Source organism: Gallinula chloropus (genome assembly GCF_964237585.1).
Source record: "Gallinula chloropus genome assembly, chromosome: 31".
NCBI lineage: Eukaryota > Metazoa > Chordata > Aves > Gruiformes > Rallidae > Gallinula > Gallinula chloropus.
The window spans coordinates 229,410-252,058 of record NC_140116.1 but is presented as its reverse complement, the minus strand read 5'-3'; the positions used below and the strand labels follow the sequence as shown (position 1 = coordinate 252,058).

The window sequence follows — 22,649 nt, the reverse complement described above, 5'->3', positions numbered from 1 at the left end:
GAGGAGGGGAAGGGAAGAAAGAGGCTTCAGAGTTTGGTGAACCTCGTGGATGACCTCTACCACGTCGGGGGGCTCTCACCCGGCAGGACCTGCTCAAACACAGCTCCCTTTGTTTGATGAGGAGGAGAAACTACGGAGCAGCTTGAGCAAGCACAAGCATTATCCTCTGGTGGAGGAGGAAAAGGCCGTATCAGAGCGAGCTATCTGCATCAGAGCAGCAAATTCATTACGTGCCTGGAGCTGCAGGGCACAGGGGAGACACTCCCCCAGGAGCTACCTGGAAACCCTGTGTTTCATCAACAGAGCAGGGTGGGGGGCCCCCCCTTCCATCACCCCATACCCCAGACCTGTAGCTACAGCTCCTTGCACTCACAGTTCTGCCTTTTGTAATTACCTCTCAAATTCCTTCCAGATGAGTGACAACCACATCACCTCCACCCTAGTGCAAATGTGAAATGGAAAGAAATTAATTCCTTTTTTCTTGGTTGGAGGAGCTGCCTTATTACTGTTATTAACAATGGACTCCAACGCAGTTGGCGTATTCTTTAGCCAAAAAAGACAAGTTTCATATGTAAAAGGAGCCTGAGGGGAAAAAAGGAAAGTACTGACACATCATGCTGTTAGTAACCAAGGGTGGGTTTCAGCCTGGCTAGCTCCACACACCCTGAGTTAGCCAGCTGCTTCACCGGGGGAATGGCACCTTCAGGGGCTGCTCCATCCATCTACTGCAGGATGGGAGAAGCTGCTGTCTGGGGGAGATCTCCACCGACTGCTCAGAACCACCCAGAAGCTTCCAGGGGGCCAGAGTATGTAAAACAGACAGCAGCCCAGGCAGCAGTTCCCAGAGGAGCCGTAGGGATTGACCAAGGCTGGCAACTTGCACCTGCCCTTGAACACCTTGCTGTCTGGGGCTCACACCTTGTGTGGAACCAGCACCTTACAGTGGGGAAGCCAACCTTAGGCATGAAGTAAGGCGAGGAAGACCCGAAGGCTGGTTGATAGCTCACTGCTTTGCAGACCTCTTGGTTGTATTCCCCCCACATCGAGTCCCTGGGGGTGCAGATGTGCAGTCAGAGCCCATGAGACAGCCCTGCAGGGCAACAGTCACCCAGTTAAGCCCTTCCTGCAATAAAAGCTCCGTCTTGTCGTAGCAAAATAAACTAAGAATTGCTATTCACAACCCCCTCCCTTCATTTAACAGCTCAATTGCACATGCAAAGTGCCTGAGAGGAATCAGCTAGGGAAACAAAGGGGTATAAAGTATTGCTGGAGTCTCCTGTACCTGGATATTGCACAGGACGGACAGATGGACACATGGCACCCCTGCTCCATGGGGCCTCACTGCTGCATTACTCCCGTCCTGGAACACTTCAGCTGCTCGGACTCGCAGCCAACACAGGAGGAAGCTGTTTGGGGGGGGCTGTGTTTGTAAATTTGCCCTCCTGTATAAACAAATAATGCCTGAATCATCTTTTCCTGAACAACCTGAGCCACAGCAAGGGCCAGGAACACTTGCCATCCCTCAGAATGAATTATCTGTCACGTTTTCCTATTCCACTTGTTACTCACAAACCACCCACACTGCTAAATGCAACGCAAGGGGCTGCGCTGGTACCTGCAGCCAAGAAAGCAGAGATTCCCAAATGCCTCACTGTGCCCAGGGAATCCTGTGGAGCACCTTCCTAGCACATTCAAGCAGGCAGGATTGCACTTTCAATGTCCAGTGCTGGAAGAGCCGATTACATCGTTGGGAAGCGCCATTGTGTTTATGAACCGTGAGTTGGGAACAGCCCTGGAGCACTCCATTTCCATAGAGCCAGTGGGGTCAAAGCAATTCCCATTCCCACAATCTTCTCCTCTACTTTCTGGTCGGTTGGTTGTTCATTGCCATCCTGCTAAAGTACTAAATTCCCAACAGCCCTTCCTGAAGCATTTCCTTTCCTTCCCTGTATGACTTTTCATTGACAGAAGAGTCGTTCTGCAGAAGTGGGGTCTTTCCAAAGAGCTCAGCTCAGGGAGCCAAGACTGTGTGTAAGGATGGGAGGAAAGCTATTTCTGCAGACATGCTGGGGTAGCACAGAGGGGACCATGCACCACACATCCCAAAACCCCAGGATGAAATGTTTCACTGCAGGGCTTGCTGTAAAACCCTGCTCTGCCTGACGCACATCCCTTCCCCAAAGCACAAGGGACCGTAACTTTCCCAGTGAGGAGAACAGGGGCGAAAGCAATCCCAAGGGATGGAGTTTTCAGATGAGCTGGGTGTTGAGTGACAGGCATTTTGAACGGTGTTTTCCTCCCTGTGCCTAAGGTGACTCACTGCAACTTTCAAACGCTTTGATATGGCAGAGTCTGGCTGTCTACAAAGACGGCAGAAGGCGACAGTTATTCCCAAACAATACCACTGTTGCTCAGAACCTGGCTATATTATTTCAGAAGGGCGTGTGTGTGGAGTGAGTTCATTCTCCAGAATGCTGTTGGACATGCCAAGCCTAATTAATCAGAAAGATGATCCACCTCATCAAACCCATCCCAGTCTCATACATGCATAAAAGGGCTCTCCCCAGCCCTTGGAGAGCACAGGTTCATCTTACTCCTTTCCCTCCTCCTCCTTGCTCCAGGCCAGCACCTTTGCTCCTTTATTCTTGCTGCAGCATCCATCCCCGTATCCCAAAGCCAGCGATGTCTCGCCAGTCCACTGTGAAGATTCACAAGAGAAGAAGTGGCTTCAGCGCTGCTTCAGCCGTCGTCCCAAACGCGTGTCGCACCAGCTTCAGCTCGCGCTCCGTCACCCGGGTTGGAAGCTGCAACGCCGGCAGCGGGTTTGCTCGGGTTGGTGGTGGCTTTGGAAGCAAAAGCCTCTACAATGTTGGTGGATGCAAGAGGATCTCAGTGGCTGGCAGGGGAGGCAGCTTCTATGGATCTGCAGGTTTTGGCGGGGGCGCTGGTAGTGTGTATGGTGGTGGCTTTGGCATGCCAGCTAACCTTGGCTATGGATACGGTGCCTTTGGTGGTGGCATGGGTGGCCCTGGATTCCCAGCTGGGGGAATCCATGAAGTCTCTGTCAACCAGAGCCTTCTGAAACCTCTCAACCTGGAGATTGACCCCAGCATCCAAAGGATCCGAAAGGAGGAGAAGGAACAAATCAAAACCCTCAACAACAAATTTGCCTCCTTCATCGACAAGGTGAGATGGGAGCTTCTCCAAATATCTTGTCCTGTTTTTTTTTTTTTGATGGGGACACTTTTCTTAGCTACTTTACAAGCACAAAAGCTGATCAAGAAGGAACAGAAGTGAGGAATGAGACTGGAAGATGCCCCTGGAGTTTCTGGGGACTGGGAGAATTCCAGTCTCCAGAAACTCCAGGGAATGGTACCTACTACATAGTGGTTGCTATGAATTAATCATCCAGTATTCAAGGTCCTCCTCATCTGCTGCTTGGCACCTCACAGGCAGAGGAGAAAGAAAGCTCTAGAAGACAATCCCATCCTTCTGGAGATGTTGGGCTCTCTCCATTGAGCATTACAGGAGGCCTTGATAACTGGTTTTTAGGTGACTAAAGTGAGATGCAAGCAGCCCATCTAAAATGACCAAGAAAAGAATGACATTAATTGGCATTAGGGAGAAGTAAGCTTCTCATTACTTGATTTTTTCTCAAAGGCTTTTAAAGCTACTGCTGAAACAGTCCCAGCGTGTTTGGACTGTGAGCTGAAAAGAGCAAAATCTGATTGACACTGTCTGCCCACTTCATTTCCTCGTTACCTGTATGAAAACTGCAGAGGCACCTGCTTGATCTCAGCTCTGGTTGAGCAGCTTCTCTTCGGTTTCAAGGAAAATGCTGTATTATTTTGCAGGTGAGGTGGGGTGGGAAGGGCGAAGGGAAGGAGAAACGGCACTTCACTATTGTTTCCTTAGTGAGAGAAGTTCTGCTCTCACTGATGTTTGCACACACTCTCTCACAACACACATGCACCATCTCCTGATGTAGCAAAGTGATGAAGAGGAAGCACGGTGCAAGAGCATCAGAAATCATTCAGGAGTTTGTTTGCAAGGGTCCCTGCAGTCAAATAACAAATTCCTTCTTCTACCAGATGAGAATCTGTCTACAAAAAGGAGGTGGAAAGGGTACTCCATCACCTCAGCTAGGGCTGAGATCCCCCACTCACAAGGAAAGCCCTCCAGAATCTTTGCTCTTTCAAAGCATCTTTAGGATATTTCTGCTTACAGGTCCGATTCCTTGAGCAACAAAACAAGGTGCTGGAAACCAAGTGGAGCCTGCTTCAGGAGCAGGGAATGAAAACAGTTAGGAACAACCTGGAGCCACTTTTCGAGACCTACATCAACAACCTCAGGATGCAGCTGAACAGTCTGCTGAGCGACAAAGGGAGGCTGGAAGGAGAACTCGTCAACACTCAGTACCTGGTCGAGGATTTCAAGAAGAAGTAAGTCTACTGAGCTAGTGGTCTACTCACCTAGGCAGGTGCAGCCCTTCTCCATTCCACATCCTTAAGCCAAATGGGGGATCCAGGAGCAGCCGGGACGCAGGAATTCCCAGCAGTGAAAGTTGTGACGTTTGCTCAAGATAAACGGTAACGGAGTAACAGACCCAAACACAGAAACATTTAGGGAATCATTTAGAATAGGATCAAAGTCTTATTAACTAAATTACCTACTGAGAGAAAAAAATTACACAGTAGGTCTGTGAGTTTCAGGACAGCATCCTTAATTTGCTTAAGACAGGCAGGAGTATGAATAAAGGCCAGAAATAGGAAAAAAAAAAAGGAATGGATGCTTTAAAATTTTTTTGATGTACTTGTCTTAACTAGTTTAGCCTAGGAACATGCTCATGGTCTCTTATCCAGATGCTCTGTAGGAGAAAAGAACAATGTATGCAAAAGGCTCTTGAGGAAGCTCATTCCAGCAAACTAAAATCACCTCTGTCTGATACTTGCCTAAACAAATGCTCCTCCTGCCTCCCTCCATCAGGTATGAAGATGAAATCAACAGGCGTACAGTTGCAGAGAATGAATTTGTGACACTCAAGAAGGTGAGAACAAATTCCAGAATGACATCTTGGCTCTTTGTAGAGCTCTAACCATCTGTTCCTTTACTAATCCTTCCACTTGTGCTCCAAAGGCTTTTCCTTGTTTACCATCTCTTCTCTGGATTGCTGTTGCAGAGATGCACGTTCCGGACTCACTAACAGCAGTTTCAAACATGTTACCTAAATCTCTCATCCTCCAGGATGTAGATGCTGCCTATATGAACAAGGTGGAACTACAAGCCAAGGTGGATGCACTGACTGAAGAGATTAACTTCCTGAGAGCCCTCTACGAAGCCGTGAGTACAACCACCTCCCAAGACACTGCAGCTCTAGCTCTCAGTTAAGCGCTTCCCTCCCTCCCTGCCTCTGACAGCCCGTAATTTCTCCCCCCAGGAGATGCTAAATCCTTTCCCTCTTTAGAGTTACACCAACCGTCTCTGCAGATAACAATCTGCAGCCTCTCCCAGGTCTGCACGCTCACCTGAAAGGATGAAAAGGCATCTCCCAAGAGAACTGCCTCACCAAATCCCCTGTGCGCTTTGCAGGAGCTGTCTCAGATGCAGACCCAGATCTCCGACACCTCTGTCGTCCTCACCATGGACAACAACCGGAACCTGGACCTGGACAGCATCATCTCGGAGGTCAAAGCTCAGTACGAGGACATCGCCAACCGCAGCCGGGCAGAGGCCGAGTCCTGGTACCAAACCAAGGTGAAGAAACAGGGGTTTTCCCAGGCTGTTGTCTTCATGTCTTGTCTTAAACAGATAAAGACTGACTCTCCTGAGAAAACCTTCTCAAGTATCGCACCTTGCTCAGCAGCGATCCAGCTGCTCCTTGGGGCTGAAGGAGGGAACCTGTGCTTCCAGTCAGCTGAGTTACTCCCAGAATGATGGATTTTTACCTTGACGGGTGGTTCCTCTCTCTGACAGTACGAAGAGCTGCAGGCGACGGCGGGCAGGCACGGGGACGACCTCCGGAACACCAAGCAGGAGATCTCCGAGCTCAATCGCCACGTCCAGCGGCTGCGGTCTGAAATCGACAGCGTGAAGAAGCAGGTAAAAAGCAGCAAACCCAATGCTTTTAACCAGTTTACACCCTAACTTGCAAGAGAGAGGAAGGAAAACGAGAGAGGCAACTGAGGCAAGCTCTGCTCGTTTTGATCTTCCTTCTCTCAAAACGGAGACGGTTAAGCTGATGGTGCTGGCATAAGAATTTCAGGGGACAGGTCTGGGTCTTGTACAGGGACTTTGACTGGGGATTTCTCTCCTGTAGTGTGCAAATCTGAAAGCAGCCATTGCGGATGCTGAGGAGCGTGGGGAGCTGGCCCTTAAAGATGCCAAAGCCAAACTCGCCGAGCTGGAAGATGCTCTGCAACAGGCCAAGGCAGACCTGGCCCGGCAGCTCCGCGAATACCAGGAGCTCATGAACGTCAAGCTGGCCCTGGACATCGAGATCGCGACCTACAGGAAGCTGCTGGAGGGAGAGGAGTGCAGGTGGGTGGGAAATGCAGCCCTTGCAGTCCTGACATTGGAGGAGCAAAGCAATGTGAGCCCTGGAGATGCTAAATAAAATGGTAAACAGGGCATCAGAGGGTGGGGAGGAAGATGGTCCTAGCTAATGGAAATAACACTGTGGGAAGCCTGCCTGAATTACACCAAGTTTTGATTTCCCACCATTACCAACCACCTCATTCTCTTCTTACCTTGTTGCGCTCTGTCCCCTAACAGGCTGGCTGGAGATGGCGTCCCAGTGAATATCTGTAAGTCTCTAAAATATACACAATTACCTTATTTAAGCATTACTGAGTGTCTGAACCAAGAAGCCAATACCCAGAGAAAGTTAAAGCTTTCCCTTCTTCTTGCAGCTGTGACCAGAACAACTGTGGGAACAGGATACGGAGGAGGAAGCAACCTCAGCATGGGAGGAGGAATCTGCAACATGGGGAACAGCTTCAGCTGTGGAAGTGGTCCTGGGGTTAGCAGCACCACCCTTGGAGGCAGCAGCAGCTCCAGCATGAAGTTTGTCTCGACCTCCTCCACCAGAAGAAGTTACAGAAGCTAGGAGTTTCCTTTCAGATGCCTTCACTCGCCAGAACACACCTTAAGATCTTTACTAAAGCACAGTTGGGGTCAAGAGAATGAGGGCCACCTAAGCCCTATGTCTTGTCACCGGGAGCCCCACTTTAGGACCCCTTTCTCTCTGCTGTGATGTCTAGCACGTGGCGTGTAGGGCTCTGCTGCTGAACGTCAGCCCAAGCGTTTTAAGTCTGCAACTTGCTTGTTCCTGCTCAGCATTGTTTGGCCGGGTTTTGTATATAAAATGTGTCCCATGACTGTTTGTCTCTCTTCACTCTCTGGTGTTTGTCTAATAAAGATGCATATGTAATTTATTCTATCGTATGGGCCTTTTAATTAAAGACACGGTGCAGCAAATGCAAATGCAGGGAACAAGCATTTTTTCTTGGGGCCCTGCCCAGTTAAAGGCACAGATCCTTTTGCCCTTCATTCACCTTCCCTGAATCTCTCCATCTGCAGCCAAAACACTGGGGCACAGCAAAGCACCCAGGGGAGGTTTGCTGCTGATTTCAACGTCCTCCCAACCGTGCAAGCAAAACACCTGGAAGCTAAACCCAGGACACGCCAAGGCAGGACAGGGAAAAAGGTCTGAGAGTCATTTACAGCAGCACAACATCCAACAGCCAGGACTCCCCGGGGAGACAAAGGGCAGTGCCAAGTGTGTGATGTACCTGCACCAACTTATAACAATGGGGAACTAATTAGCAGGGGACTCAGAGCAACCGCCCGACTTGTTCAAGCCTATCGGCCCATCTCCAAACGCTGTTTGCTGCTGAGCTGCCTCACCTGAGTGCAGGTGCCGGCGGTGCAAACAGGAGCAGGTTGGAAGCACTCCCGGGCCACGCTGGTTTAGGTGTTCATCTTAGGCCTTGATTCTCACGTGCTCCCTCTCCTTTCACTACAAGCAGGTGGAGGAGGTGGCCCACATGTATTAGTTCTTGAGTCAGGCATCACTCATTTGGTAGCTATAACAAGAAAAATAAATCCAAGAATGGGATACCTGCTGGAAAGTGATCCAGGATCCCCAACATTCCTAGAACACACTAGAGACAAGATCTTGATTTGCAAAGGTGGAGGAAATCCAGAGGAGGTGTAGCAATTTTAGACATGGTTCTGACTAATCAGGAGAAATTAATTGAGAAGTGAAAGCAGAGCATCACCTGGCTGAAAGCTACAAAGCACCAGGTCTCACTGCTGGAAGAGGAGGTGAACTAATAGCTGTGATTAGAAAAAGTCCCCACCCTCACCCCAAGTATTCCAGTGAGGTCAAGGAATGGACAGAGAAGCAATCAAGAAAATACTCAGAGATGGGCAAATGGAGGGGGATTGGCATCCCTGAATGACAGGTTCCATTCAGATGTTCCTTCAAGACCAGCATTTTCCTTAAACGCGCTAGGATGCTCTGAACTCTGCTTGCTCCTCTCTGTATCCCTCAGGAAATCTTCTTCCCAAAGACTTGCAGGCTTGGTTACAGGTCTGCTGCAGCTCTCCACCTCTCCCTGCTGAATACTCACAGTGGCTTGCTGGGAAGAAGCAATATCCCCCCTTGGAACAGCACCCTGGCCAAGGAGAAGTAACGGTCTTCCTCATTGCTGCCCAGACACACTCTAACCAGAGGATGCATTTATACAGCTAACGGGCGCATCAGGTGGATGCCATCTGTTCTGACCTGGGTTGTAAGACAGAGACCATGAAGCCCTTCACCTAGCATGGGGAAGCCTGGAGCCAGAATATCTGTTCTCCAAAGGCACCCCTGTTTAAAAAGAGTCACAAACCCCCACCCTGGGAAAGGCTGGCATCTCCAGAAACATGGCCAGCGTGTGGCTGCCCTTGTTCCAGAGCAAGGCTCTGGTCACCACACACACAACCTCCTGCATCCAGTCCTGCTGGACAAGTTACACAGACGTAGGGATGACCTGGGGCTCCTATTTCAGCAGGAGAGGACAGCCCTTGTTAATTCCAGCACAGCCCAGATTAAACCCTGAGTCACAGTGGAATGAATGGTGCTCGTGCTCCACTCAGGGGCTTAAATTTGCAACACGTGAAGGGAACCGATTGCTAATTGCTACCCATAAGATTTTTTATAGAGCTCTTTAGGACAGGCAGTTGGCAGCTTAGTCACAGGAGCTCTCCTCTCTCAAGACCTGATGCTTGTTGTGACAGACAGTAGCTGAAACACTCCCAGAACAGTTATTTTAGCTTCGTTCCAGGATGTGTAATGGAAACATGAGGAGAGAGAGGAAAATAGAGAGAAACAAAAAGTATGAAAGGCTGAAGGGTAAGAAGAGATGAAGGGCATCTGCAAACAACCCTCTGGGGACCTTCTGGTCCAGCTCAGTTGACCGTGCAGCCTCCATGTGTGAAGACACAAGCACACACTTGAAAGATGCCTGTTCAGACTCCTGCTCCATTCCCTGCTGCCTGCACACGTCTGCTCAATGATTGGGGAAAGCCACGACCAGCCAGCAACCCTCTGCTACCTCCTGTGATGAACAGGCGCTCATCTTGGCATCCACAAGAGACACACACCTTGGCCAACCCAAAGGGCTCCAGGGTCCAAGAGCAGCATGTCCATCCCTGGGCATCAAAACAAGGCACTGGGAGTGACTTTCAAGCATCTTTCCTGCCCTGGGATAAGCACCCCTCATACTGTGCTACCACACAGCATGCACAGGGCGAGCCAAGACAGGGAGAAATGCACTGCATGGCTTTTCCTGGGTGCTACGTGGAATGAGAGTAGAGGGAGTTGTCAGTGAACAATGCCATCAGCTCAGATCCCAAGCCCTGAATTTCCTTGTGAGTAAGAGATATCAGAGGCGAAAGACAACAGATGTGGGGAGGGGAGCCTGGGAACATGCTTCACACCATGTAGAGACAAGGTCACTCCATGAGTCAGGAAACAGCCCAAATATCTGTGAAGGTGAAGCCCTGAGAAATTGCCAAGTCAGGTTTTGTGTCATCACAGCCAAGGGTTAACTCCTTTCCTGGTCATAATCTGGTGTTTCGTCACTTCTTGTCAGTTTGAATCAGGATGAAACGTAGACACTTTTCACAGAAAGAAAAGGTCTGAAAATACCATTTGTAAAGTTATTGTCCATGTCCATCCCTACTCCCCAGCTGGTGTCTGAGACTTCCACTAATGCTCCATCCCCACCCTAGCTTCCCCCTCATCACCTCTTTCTCCCTTCTCTATCAGTGCTGGTCTAAGGATTCCTGCTTGGCTTGAGAACAAGAGCCCAGAACTTCCAACACGTTTGGGCCTGAGGTGCTGCTGCCCCACTGGGTTTGCTCAAAACCACAGCAGCAGGAACACACAGACCCACAACAACAATTTCTCAAACCCTGGACCACTGCACCATGAAATAACGTGCCTTTACGCAACAGAGGGGTTGATTCACCCCAGAGAGAGGTGAGCGAGCGCTTGCCCAACATGGGGAACCATCCACTGCAGAGGTGAAAGGAGGGAGTGGGAGAGGGCTGGCTGCAGCAGGGGTTGAGCAGGCAGCATTTAGTGTTCTGTCAGACATTTCAACAGCCAGAGCATGACTGTTACACACCAGAAAAGATGCAATTCCTCTACTTTGTGTTTCATGGGTGCTTGAGCTCACGGTGAACTCGTCATCTGCTTTGCTGCTGGGCATGCCAAGCCCACTTAATCAGTGAGATGAGCACCACACCAGACACAACCACAGCCAGTAATGGTATAAAAGGCCAGTCCCAGACTGGGGGAGCACAGCTTCAGCTTCTTGCCTTCACCCACTTCCTCACTGCTTCACTCTTTCACCGTGCTCCCGTCAGCTGCCATGTCTCGCCAGTGTGCTGCAAGGAGCCAGAGCAAAACCAGCTTCAGTGCTGCTTCTGCCTTCATCCCAAATGCCAGCAGCACCAGCTTCTGCTCGCGTTCTGCATCCCAAGGTGGAAGCTGCAGTACCGCTGCTGTGTATGGAAGATTGGGTGGAGGCTTTGGAAGCAGGAGCCTCTACAGTCTTGGTGGATGCAAGAGGGTATCCATGGCTGGAAGGGGTGGTGGCTTCTACGGACCTGCAGGTTTTGGTGCTGGCACTGGGGTCTCCTGTGGTTTTGGTGGTGCCTTTGGGCTTGGTGGTGGCATGGGTGGCCCTGGATTCCCTGTTGTCCCAGCTGGGGGCATCCACGAAGTCTCAGTCAACCGGAGCCTTCTGAAACCTCTCAACCTGGAGATTGATCCCCACATCCAGAGCATCCGTAAGGATGAGAAGGATCAGATTCAAACCCTCAACAACAAATTTGCCTCCTTCATTGACAAGGTGAGCCACAAGATTTCTTGGTTATGCTGTGTCAATTCTTCAGTGGGGAAGCGCAAACAAGGGCAAGTTACATCTTCATCAGAAATTCTGCTGCCAGTAATAAAGAACTGCTGTTTCTAACATCAGCAGCCTGGGAATGAAATGTGAGGGGTTCCAGGTTTGAGGCTGTTCATCCTGGGCATTATTGCTGAAATGAAACCAGCCAACAGCAGGAAACTGGTGATGCAGGGTGTAAGGAAGCAGAGTTTGCCAAGGGAGCAAATGCCAATTGTGCAACGGTTGCTTGTATAAACTGTCAGGTGGTCCCCAAGGGCTGAGAGCTCCCACCTTTCAGCAAGGGAATCCTTGCAGGATTGTACCTTGCCTCTCTAAGGAAAACCATCCTAAAACCTTCTTTCTCTGTACAGGTCCGATTTCTTGAACAACAAAACAAGGTCCTGGAGACCAAGTGGGCCCTTCTGCAAGAACAGGGGAACAAAACAGTCAGGAACAACATTGAGCCCCTCTTTGAGACCTACATCAACAACCTCAGGAGACAGCTGAACAGCTTGCTGACGGACAAGGAGAACTTAGGAGGGGAGCTCAACAAGGTGCAAAGCCTTGCTGAGGACTTCAAGAACAAGTAAGTCAAGTCATCTGTGGTCTGTCTGGAGAGTGGGGTGTGCTGTGAGAGATGCCAGCTCCCTGCTGCATCTGTGCAGCCAAGCGAGGGAAGAAGGCCTTTTTGCTGGTTTAAGCTGGGCCTTACTCAAAAGGTTCTGTTTGATGTGGGACATATTCAGCCCCAACGAGGATCACAGGGTAAGAGACCAAGGTACAGAACGGTATATCCAGTAAAAGGTTTAGAAAAGAGCAAAGCCCTGAGAACACAGAATAACTTCTGCACAAGCCTAGGCCAACTCTCCACTTCCATGCCACAGGTACGAAGAGGAGATCAACAAGCACACAGCTGTCGAGAACGAATTTGTGGTCCTGAAGAAGGTGGGTGCACACACACAACCCTGCTGTGAGCACACTGAGAAACATCTGCTCCAGCTCCTCCAAAAACTCACTTTGGTTTTGCAATGTGTTTCCTCTTCTAGGAGGTGGATGCTGCCTACATGAACAAGACCGAGCTGCAAGCCAGGCTGGACTCCCTCATGGAGGAGATAGATTTCCTCAGAGCTCTTTATGAAGCTGTAAGCACCAGCATTTAAATCATTCTCCCAGTTTCCAACGCCCTTGCCTTCTTTTCCCACTTCAGAGGCCCAGGACTGATTATTTTCCACTCTCTTGCACTAAATAACGCTTCTTCCATCTCAGCTGCTGTCTTAACCCTGCCAGAAAGCACTCTGAAAAATCACTGTGTATACCCAGATCCCCCCCAACTTGGGGGTTTCCTCCCTCTGAGCCACATCTATGTCTCACCGAAACACTGGCTGCTGTTGCAGGAGCTGTCTCAGATGCAGACCCAGATCTCTGACACCTCTGTCATCCTCACCATGGACAACAACCGCAGCCTGGACATGGACAGCATCATCGCCGAGGTCAAAGCTCAGTATGAGGACATCGCCAACCGAAGCCGGGAGGAGGCTGAGTCCTGGTACCAGTCCAGGGTGAGTGTCTAGGAAGGCTTCTGCAATGGGAAAACCACACTCCCCACCCCAAATTCCCACAGGGAGGTGGGTCCCATCCTGCAATACAGGCTGTCTTCAGAATTAATAATCCTATAAAGTTGGGAAGTGCTAATTTGGGATTGAGAACACAGGCATGCTTCTGAGTACAAACACCCACATACCCACAACTCTGCTTGGTTCCAACCCTGATATGTTTTACCTTGACGGGTGGTTCCTCTCTCTGACAGTACGAAGAGCTGCAGGCGACGGCGGGCAGGCACGGGGACGACCTCCGGAACACCAAGCAGGAGATCTCCGAGCTCAATCGCCACGTCCAGCGGCTGCGGTCTGAAATCGACAGCGTGAAGAAGCAGGTAAAGGGCTACATCAATGTGTAAGACAACTCTTGCTGTGGTCTAACTTCCTGGGTGTTCATCCAACTCCAGGGAATAAAAATAAAAGCATGAAGGAAGGAATCTGATAGCATAACATCCCTAAGCGTATCTGAATGCATCTAAGGAGATGTTAAGAGGTGTGGAGGTACATTAAATCCTGGTTGTAACTTGGCTCAGAACACAGATCGACTCAGTGAGCATTAAGATCACACCTACAGATGGTAACTCAAAGCCTTCTGCATCTGGACCAGGCATCATGATCCCAGGGTACAAGAACTGGTACATGTGCCAGGTAAGAAACACGACCCCTCTTTCTCCCTGCAGTGTGCCAGTTTGCAGACAGCCATCGCAGATGCTGAGCAGCGTGGGGAGGTGGCCATCAAAGATGCCAGGGCCAAACTGGCTGAGCTGGAGTCGGCCCTGCAGAAGGCCAAGGGTGACCTGGCCCGGCAGCTCCGCGAGTACCAGGAGCTCATGAATGTCAAGCTGGCCCTGGACATTGAGATTGCAACCTACAGGAAGCTGCTGGAGGGCGAAGAGTGCAGGTGGGTGCAGGTTTATATTCCAATTTCCAGAGGTGCAGGGGAGTTGAACACCCTGGTCTGGTTTAGACTTCCCACATCCAGAAGACTCAAAACCAGTTAAAGGCCAGCAGTTGCTGATGACGATGAGCTACTGGGGAGGATGTTACTCTCTGGCACAAACTTTCCAACTTCCACTGAAAATACTCCTGCCTCTCCAACCAGCTCCTGTCAGGGATTCCCTTTGAATTCTCATGGGCTCATTTTCCTCCCTAACAGGCTCTCTGGAGAAGGTGCTGGCTTGGTGAACATCTGTAAGTAACTTTTTTAATAGTTGGGCAACTTTTCCATCTGTCTCCCTGCCCCTCGCGGCTCAGTGTTCATGGGTGCCTCTAAAGAGCGTGTTTTCCTCTTGCAGCTGTGACCAGAACTGCTGTAGGAACAGGATATGGAAGCGGGAACTGCCTCAGCTTCGGAGGCGGCAGTGGTGTTGGAGGTGGGCTCTGTGCTGGAGGAATGGGCTTCAGCTCTGGAAGTGGACAGGGCACAGCCGGGTCAGGCCTGGTTGGTGGAAGCAGTTCCAGCATGAAGTTTGTCTCCTCCACCTCTTCAACCAAGAGATGTTATTAAACTCAGACGTCAGCGCCGGCAGCTACTGTGATTCCTCTCACTTCCTGTGCAGCCCTTATCCTTTCCTTGCAAAGATTTGACAGTCAAAGCTGCCCTTATGTATATAAACCATGGCATACTCCTGTTCTTTGACTCTGATATCCTCATTTCCCAGTGTTTGTCTAATAAACAGCATGTAGAATTAATTTTGCCACCTCTTCCTTTTAATTCTAATTACGTTATAGGACCTTAGGGAAAAGAGCTGTTGACACAGCAGAGTAGAGCTGAAGGCAAAGAGAAGTCACACAAGAACTGAGACCTTTCCTTCCTCTTACACCCAACAGGAATAGGGCAGCTGGACCTCCCATTCCCATTTGTGGGAGCAAAGAGTTTAGCATCAGCACCTTCCACAGGATGCTGGAAAGGAAACAGCTTGTCCTATTCCACACCTGCCCATCTTTCTCTGGCATCTCTGGACTCTTATTTCCACGGACACCAGCAGAACTGGTACTTGACTTAAACAGTGTCCAGCATCAAACAGGCACCTTTACAAGTCAGGCTGTTTTCTCTTGGGGGACTGTGTAACTTTTAGCTACCTCATCATGGAGGATTCTGGCCAAGCAAAGCATCCACCCAAAAGAAAGGCACAGGTACCTCCCAAAAGATCCCCTTTCCCAGAAGCACCTCTGTGCAAGGTGGTGCCTGTGAAACACAGAATAAGGCATCTAACTCCTTGCCTAGATGAGGACAGGTCACTCCTACCCCAGGAGAGCTGGCAGCTGGGGAGCCCAGTCAGCTTTTTCTTTGGCAAAGCACACCAAATCGGCGTTTTTCAACATCTCCAGATTCCCTCTTCTGGCAAATTCACTCCCATCAGCTTTAAACTCAATGGACACTGACACCATTAATCAAGCTTAAAGCCCGAAGGGAACTTCTGGACTCTTTTTATACTTTTCCACCAGTAATCCCCACTCTGAAAAACACAGGTTAGAAAATCTGGTTGGCTTTACGAGCCTGGAGGTTGCCAGCCCATGGCATTAGCGAGCGGTGATTAGCGGGTTGGGAAAAGTGGCCACATGCCAGCATACCAACCCAATTAGCTCAGACAACCAAGCTGCAGTCCTCTGCGGACATGCCCAGTTCTCCAAGAGGATAAAAGGCAGAGGGGACTCCTGATCCAAACTACTAAAGGTTTCCACTCACCTGCTATCTCACCTCACTGTCCTCAGCCCTCGCCACGGGAGCTGGTCAGCATTAGGTCAGAACTCACTTCCAGAGAACATGTTCAGTGCTGCTTCTGCCACGATGCCTTTTAACCGCAGCAGCTTCAGCTCCATGTCCATGTCCCGCAGCAGCGGAGGAGGCAGCAGGAGCCTTCACAACCTAGGGGCAAGCAAGATTTCCATGAGCCAAGAGTATTGTTCTGCTAGATCAGGATATGGTTATGGGTCAGGTCATGGTGGGCTGGCATACAGAGCTGGTGAAGCTGGGTTTGGAGGAGGATGTGGCCGTGGAGGCATTCAAGGGGTCACGGTCAACCAACACCTCTTGGTACCTCTTAACTTGGAGATTGACCCAAACATGCAGAGAGTGCGTCAGGAGGAGAAGGACCAGATCAAATCCCTCAACAACAAATTTGCCTCCTTCATTGACAAGGTAAGACACTTTCCCTTCATGCAGCCTGGAATGTTCCTCATCACCTGTGGAGCAGGATCAGGATCTAAATCCTTCACGCACAGTGAAGGATTTTGCTCAGCGTGTTACCTCCACATCCAGACTGTCTGTACAGCTCATTACAGATGTTGTGCAAATTAATTTTCCACATTTCTTTGCAGGTGTATATTGCCCTGATTTCCAAATCCTCCTACCAATGATCTCCTGATGACATCCCTCTCTAATGTCCACTTTAAATTGCATAAAACCAAAACCCCCTCACGTTAAACCCACCTCATGAAAAGAGAAGCAGGTTTTGAGTTCATGAGCCCCAAATGATTAAAATTTCTGTGATGGGTTTCAGGTGAGGTTTCTGGAGCAACAAAATAAAGTGCTGGAGACCAAATGGAGCCTCTTGAAAGACCAAAAAGTTGTGAAGAATAACCTTGAGCCCATGTTTGACGCATACATCAGCAACCTGAGGAGACAGCTCGAGGCTCTAGGAGGGGATCGGCTGCGGCTCAGCTCAGAGATGAAGGCTATGCAGGATGCTGTTGAGGACTTCAAGATCAGGTAAGCTGGAAGAAACCTGTCCAGTTTTTCTTCACCCTATCATCTTCCTGGATGAGTTAAAACACCCAAGGCAATCCCAAACCTGAGAGGCCTCAGAGGGGATTAAAGTGCCTCAGTTCCCTTAATTGTAGCTGTTATCTCAGCAGCAGCACTCCTCCCTTTTCAAGACACATGCGGCTTTTTTGCAGGGACAGGTGACCTTTCTAAAGGCTGCAAAAGACTTGTAGTGTCATTCATCTTTCCATCCACAGGAATTTGGGAGCAGCTTCCCAAAAGATTCCTCTGCCCAGAGATTAAACTTTCCAAACGCTTTCAGCCCCCACGCAGACCAGGATAAACCCTGAATCTTAACAAGCCTACAGAGTGCTCTGACCACTCACATCTCTTACTGATGTGGGGTCCTTTCCAGGAGGATTAGGTGGGTTTATGCGTGTGATTATGTGGGTTTTGGGTTGGTTTCATTGTTGGGATTTTTTCTTTTTTAATTATTCTCATGTCCCCTAATATCAATGTATTGGACAGTTTTAGCATTTCTGAAAGCCAGGAGTTAACCCCCCCCCCCCCCCCCTCCATGGAAAGCCACTGAAACCCTGAGCGAGCTCAGTGACTCTTTGAGCTGTCAGCAGGAGGTATTCCCTCTCTCATCCCCTCTTTGTACTTTGGAAAAACATCTATCAAGTGTTCCTGGCTGCTACATGCCCATGAGGGATACTCTGTTGAATAGATGTGAATGAATAAGGAGCTTAAGTTGTCAGTCTGGAACCAGAAAAACAAGAGATGAGAGCTAGGTACAGGCTGCGATTCAAAGCCAGGACACGTGCATGCTGCCAAAAACCCTCTGCTCTCCCGTTCTTGGGAGATCATGTGTCTGACACTTTCTGCCACCTCTACCAACACTGCCCAAAGGTAGCATCAGAACAGAAACAACAGCCTTGGGGAAGAGAAATCATCATCCATCCACCGTCTGCTTTGAGACTCCCTTTTCTTCCGTTTCTCTGTGCCCTCAGAGAAGAAATGTTTCACAGAAGCAGAATCTGAGCTGTGTCAGTTTGGCTGTGTAAGACCTCAGGGTCTGAAGCAAATCGGCCACCAGATCTCCTGAGTTCATTTTAGTGGGGGGCAAATGACATTCCAGAGAGAGAAATACCTGTCTCCATCAGCAACAGAAGAATCCCCATAGAGCAGAGCTGAGCCAGAGCAGCCAGGGCCAGGTAGCTGGCTTGGGATGAATCCCAACCGTAGGCAGAATGACTACCCGGGTCAGAGCGCAGCCGCCTCCTGTCCTCACTGCAGAGCCACAGTGAAAGCAGTTTTATATTTGGAGCAGCACTGTCCAACATTAGCACAGTCTGGGGCACCAAAGCAGCAACAGAAACTGCTCAACTGAGAGGAGACCCTTGGGCACACCGTGACTTCAGACAAGAAATTCTTTGACACCCGGAGGTCACGGCACAGAAGAGGTTTGGGCTTTGCTCTGCCTGCATCTGACATGGTGGCAAATGTTCCCTCTGGCTCCAGATCAGGGAATCCTTGGGTAAAAGTTCTATTACATCATCCACCTTCCTGGGCAGGGACCATCATCTTGCACAGTGGCAATAATGCCTGCCCCTGCCAAAGGACGTCACTGCTTCTGCCCCCCTTTCCCAGGGATTTGTTCTTCTTGCCTTTATTTACTTTAAACTTTGTGGACCCCCAAAGATTTCTTCCTAATGCTTTGCCCTTCTAAGTCAAACAATAATCCATACGGCAATTAAAAATTAGATGCCAAATTAGTTTTCCTCCTCTATGTGGCTAAGGGCTTAAAGACCCACAGATCTCTACACGGGCTGAATGGAAATGATCTGCAGGGTTGGATATTCCCAATATGTAGAAATCCTCCCTCATGAAAGGGTCATGAAAGGCAAATGTTCTGTTAGCTGTGTGGCCTCTTCCTTTGAACTCCTGTCTTTCATCTCCCCTGCTTAATCATTTCATGTGAGCTGGGCATCACTCCACAGCTACCGCTGGCTTTATCCTTTCCCAAGAGTGGGACTGTGTGCTACTGCTGATCCAGACCTTGCCCAGGCCACCACCTCCCCTCCTCCCTGCCATCCCCAGCCCTCCCAAAGCCACGGCGGGAGCTGGCGTCAGGGATCCCAGCTCTTCTGACTCAGGCAGGTGTGGTGGGGATGAGCTCAGCCGCGGCTCCACCCAGCCCTCCCGGCCTGAGAGAATTCAGAGAGCACAAGGCTCCCATTCACAGTAAAACTTCTGAGAGGGTAAATCGTGCCTTTAATGAAGGCCTGCAGCTTTTCTAGATGGACTCCTCCCCCCTCCTGGCCCATGGGTGCTGTCGTTCTGTCATAACCGGTGACATACAGATCTCTAATCGTGCTACACACGGTGTATGCACTGACAAACCACGGGCATTGCATTGTTAGGAAGCTATTTTTGTGTTTTCCTCCAACAACCAATGCATTGGGGGTAAATGCCCCTGGGAACAGACTCAGTCTCCCCACAAACCCCCCACAACAAACACACAGAGGGATTTCTGTACACCCCAGAGGGATTTCTGTACGCCCAGGGAGGATGGGGTGGGTTGCAGTTGGGACACCGTGAAGGGATGCTGATCTCCCCTTCCCAACAGGTACGAAGAGGAGATCAACAAGCGTACCACTGCAGAGAATGACTTTGTTTTGCTCAAGAAGGTGAGGCACCACCAACAAAGGAGGGACATACATTTTAAAAGCAAAACGCATTTGAATGCAAATAACCCTTAGCAGTGCCAAGCTGGCCAGAGCACTTTGCCAGGGAGTAGTCATCCCTCCTTGAAGCTGAAACACCCAACAGTGCCAGTGTGTCAGTCCTTGGCAATAACTTGTTCATGTTTCAGGCCCCTCATCCAAAATCCAGGTGAATCCTGGTCTCCCAGGTACCAGGTCAGATCTAGGTCACCCTACCTTGTTGTCACTCCACTGTGCCACTCCCGCAGCCCTTCTGGATTCATTTCCACCCTCCTCAGCTCCCAACTGCGAGAGACACGATGAGAAATGTCCATTGTTTCCAGCTCTATCCAAAATGTCAGTCTGTGCACTGGCAAAAAAAAGAAAAAAAGGAAATTCAGTGGATTCTGATACATCAAAAATTGGTTAAAATCAATGGACATCACCCCACCCCCCCAAAAAAAAAGATGGAGGAAGGAAGCATGTTCACTCTTGGCTCTGTTTGTCTCCAAAGGCTCACATTAAATGACAACTGGTCTTTGTACAAGGGTGCAGACAAGCAAGGGTTGGTTCACTATCTCTTTTTGTCACGGTTCCAGGATGCCGATGCTGCCTACACGAACAAGGTGGACCTGGGGACCAAGGTGGATGCGCTGACAGAGGAGATTACCTTCCTGAAAGCCCTTTACGAAGCAGTAAGGATCTCCCAGATTTCCCAGTTCAGCTATTTCCCCATTTTCCTGGTACCAACAGGACTGAACCAGCCTGAGAGGGGTGGCTGGAGCTGCAGCTTCCCTCCGTTCCTACCCTTCCACCACATACCCCCTCAAAGACAAGCACAAGGGTGAGTGTTTGGGACTGAGAAGCAATTTGACTTACAGGAGCTGTCTCAGATGCAGTCTCAGATCTCTGACACCTCTGTGGTCCTGTCCATGGACAACAACCGCAGCCTGGACCTGAACAGCATCATCGCCGAGGTCAAAGCTCAGTACGAGGAGATCGCCAACCGCAGCCGGGCGGAGGCCGAGTCCTGGTACCAGAGCAAGGTGAGGAGATAAAAATCAACCAGGTGAGCTACAAAAAGCTTTTCCCAAAGGCTATTTTATATGGGACAGGGCAAGGAGAAAGGGCGGGGGGCAGGGTTGAAAATCAAGTCGATTTGGGAGGATTTAATTTAATTTCTTGGACAATGAAAGATTGAAGGGCATAAGGAGACAGAGGAAGGAAACATGCTGAAGCTCATGAGAAAGAGGTTGGATTGAGTACAGAGAGAGACATAAGGACTGGTCAAGAGGTGATCAGAGCAGGGTTAATCTCTACCAAGGAGATGAAGCTCCTATGCACAGATCTGACTGTGCCCTGGTGCTTCATCTCCCTGCCCATCTCAGTATGAGGAGCTGCAGCTCACAGCTGGCCGGCACGGGGACGACCTCCACAACACCAAGATGGAGATCTCAGAGATGAACCGCATGGTCCAACGGCTCCACTCAGAAATTGATAGTGTAAAGAAACAGGTACGGGCCACAGGATCCCTCCCAACGCAGGGGGCACCTCCATCTTCACTGTCTTGCTGTATCTTTATAAGGATGTCTGGGAATTGGGGTCCAAATCCACTGAGCAGTCACCAGACTTATTTCTACTGCTTGCAGTGTGCTGGCTTGCAGACAGCCATCGCAGACGCTGAGCAGCGTGGGGAGCTGGCCCTCAAGGATGCCAAGGCCAAACTGTCTGTGCTGGAAGATGCTCTGCAGAAAGCCAAGGCTGACCTGGCCCGGCAGCTCCGCGAGTACCAGGAGCTCATGAATGTCAAGCTGGCCCTGGACATCGAGATTGCAACCTACAGGAAGCTGCTGGAGGGAGAGGAGAGCAGGTGGGTGGCTCCTCCTGCAAGCCAAATAACGTCCAAACCCACAGATGTTTTCACATTCACCTGGCAATGAGAGGGAAGGGCCACAGAAACTTGCAGGGAAAGCACACCCCGTCTTGTGCAGTCCTAGGTGTTATCTCAGTTCCTCCCAGACCCATCATCAGACCCTTAACACCCCAGACCATTCTGTTAAGCCAATGTCCCTGCTGCCAAACTGTTTCTTGAAATCATCCTTAATAACAAACCCTTCCTTCTCTGTCCTTCTACTTCCAGGCTGTCTGGAGAAGGCGTCGGTGCAGTGAATATTTGTAAGTAATCTGGCTCTCAGGCAGTGGATTTGAGTGTTCATTTACTGCTATGCAGCTAGTAGTGACCAGCACAAAACTGGAATAAATCAGGGTTTTGCAGTGGTCTGGGGGAGCCAGAGAGCCAAGTACATCTTTTCTCTGGCCAGCTCTGAACCTGAGAGGTTCACTGAGCCTGTCCCTAGGAGACTCAGATGTCTAAGGCCAGATCAGCAACAGGATAGGAATAAAAGCCAGGGAGGAAGATGTGTGAAATACAGGCAGTGGTAGACTGTCCAAGAAAAGCCATGAACCTGTGAAACTAAAGGTTGAAATTCCTTTGTACTATTCCAAGCCAACTAACCTCCTGCCCACGGTTTCCCATCGCAGCCATGGTCTCATCAGGGAGCAGCTACAGAGCTGGGAACTCGCTGGGGCTGGGCTCAGGCTTCAGCAACAGGCTCGGCGTGGGGGGGAGCGGTGCCGGCTCCAGTGGCGGGAGCTGCCTGGACGGGGGCTTCGGCTCTGGTGGGGGAAGCAGCTCCAGCACGAGGTTTGTGTCAAAAAGCACCACCAAGAAGAGCTACTGGAGTTAAGTCGCAGCAGCACCCAGTTCACCCAGAGCAGAAGAGGCCGAGCTCCTGCTGCCAGCGCCGCCTTTCAGCGCCATCCGGAGAGCCACGCTTCGTTGCTTTACCCTCAGGGTAGCTTTAGCCTTGCATCTCCAATAAACTGACCCAGCAGCTCTGTTACCTTCTCTCAACACCTTCATTTGGGGAAAGGTGGGTTAACACGTGCCTGCTCCAGGGGCTGCATATGCCAAAGCTGGCAGGGGTCTAAACCAGAGGCCAAGCTCTCCCTTCCCACCCCACACACAGCACTTCAGTGGCCTCCCATAACCCCCATCACACCTATTCTCCACGCAGCTGAGTAAGGGGATGGGCTGTAATCCCTTTCCAGAGTGATTATATTGTGTGGAAGGCACAGCCCTCTCCTTCCTCTGGCCTGAGCATGAGGAGCTGGAGCCATCCCAACTGACTGGAGT

At 50.2% G+C, this 22,649-nt stretch overlaps 3 protein-coding genes across 3 annotated transcripts; all 3 read left to right on the top strand.

Annotated features, from left to right (window-relative positions):
* Positions 1-2,682: 2,682 nt before the first annotated feature.
* On the top strand, positions 2,683-7,105 carry LOC311202699 (keratin, type II cytoskeletal 6A-like; the record flags this gene model as incomplete). Its single annotated transcript, XM_084277311.1, has 9 exons — positions 2,683-3,186; positions 4,228-4,442; positions 4,987-5,047; positions 5,245-5,340; positions 5,590-5,754; positions 5,974-6,099; positions 6,317-6,537; positions 6,772-6,803; positions 6,909-7,105. The coding sequence occupies 9 exons, from the start codon at positions 2,683-2,685 to the stop codon at positions 7,103-7,105; spliced, it is 1,617 nt and encodes a 538-aa protein (XP_084133437.1).
* A 3,817-nt stretch (positions 7,106-10,922) lies between these two features.
* On the top strand, positions 10,923-14,546 carry LOC311202701 (keratin, type II cytoskeletal 5-like; the record flags this gene model as incomplete). The annotated part of the gene is made up of 9 exons (XM_084277313.1): positions 10,923-11,405; positions 11,813-12,027; positions 12,326-12,386; positions 12,488-12,583; positions 12,836-13,000; positions 13,249-13,374; positions 13,720-13,940; positions 14,196-14,230; positions 14,335-14,546. 9 exons carry the CDS (start codon positions 10,923-10,925, stop codon positions 14,544-14,546), a joined length of 1,614 nt encoding a protein of 537 aa, XP_084133439.1.
* A 1,284-nt stretch (positions 14,547-15,830) lies between these two features.
* On the top strand, positions 15,831-22,200 carry LOC311202703 (keratin, type II cytoskeletal 75-like; the record flags this gene model as incomplete). The annotated part of the gene is made up of 9 exons (XM_084277315.1): positions 15,831-16,181; positions 16,543-16,751; positions 19,378-19,438; positions 20,053-20,148; positions 20,335-20,499; positions 20,842-20,967; positions 21,103-21,323; positions 21,594-21,628; positions 21,995-22,200. The coding sequence occupies 9 exons, from the start codon at positions 15,831-15,833 to the stop codon at positions 22,198-22,200; spliced, it is 1,470 nt and encodes a 489-aa protein (XP_084133441.1).
* Between the last annotated feature and the right edge of the window lie 449 nt (positions 22,201-22,649).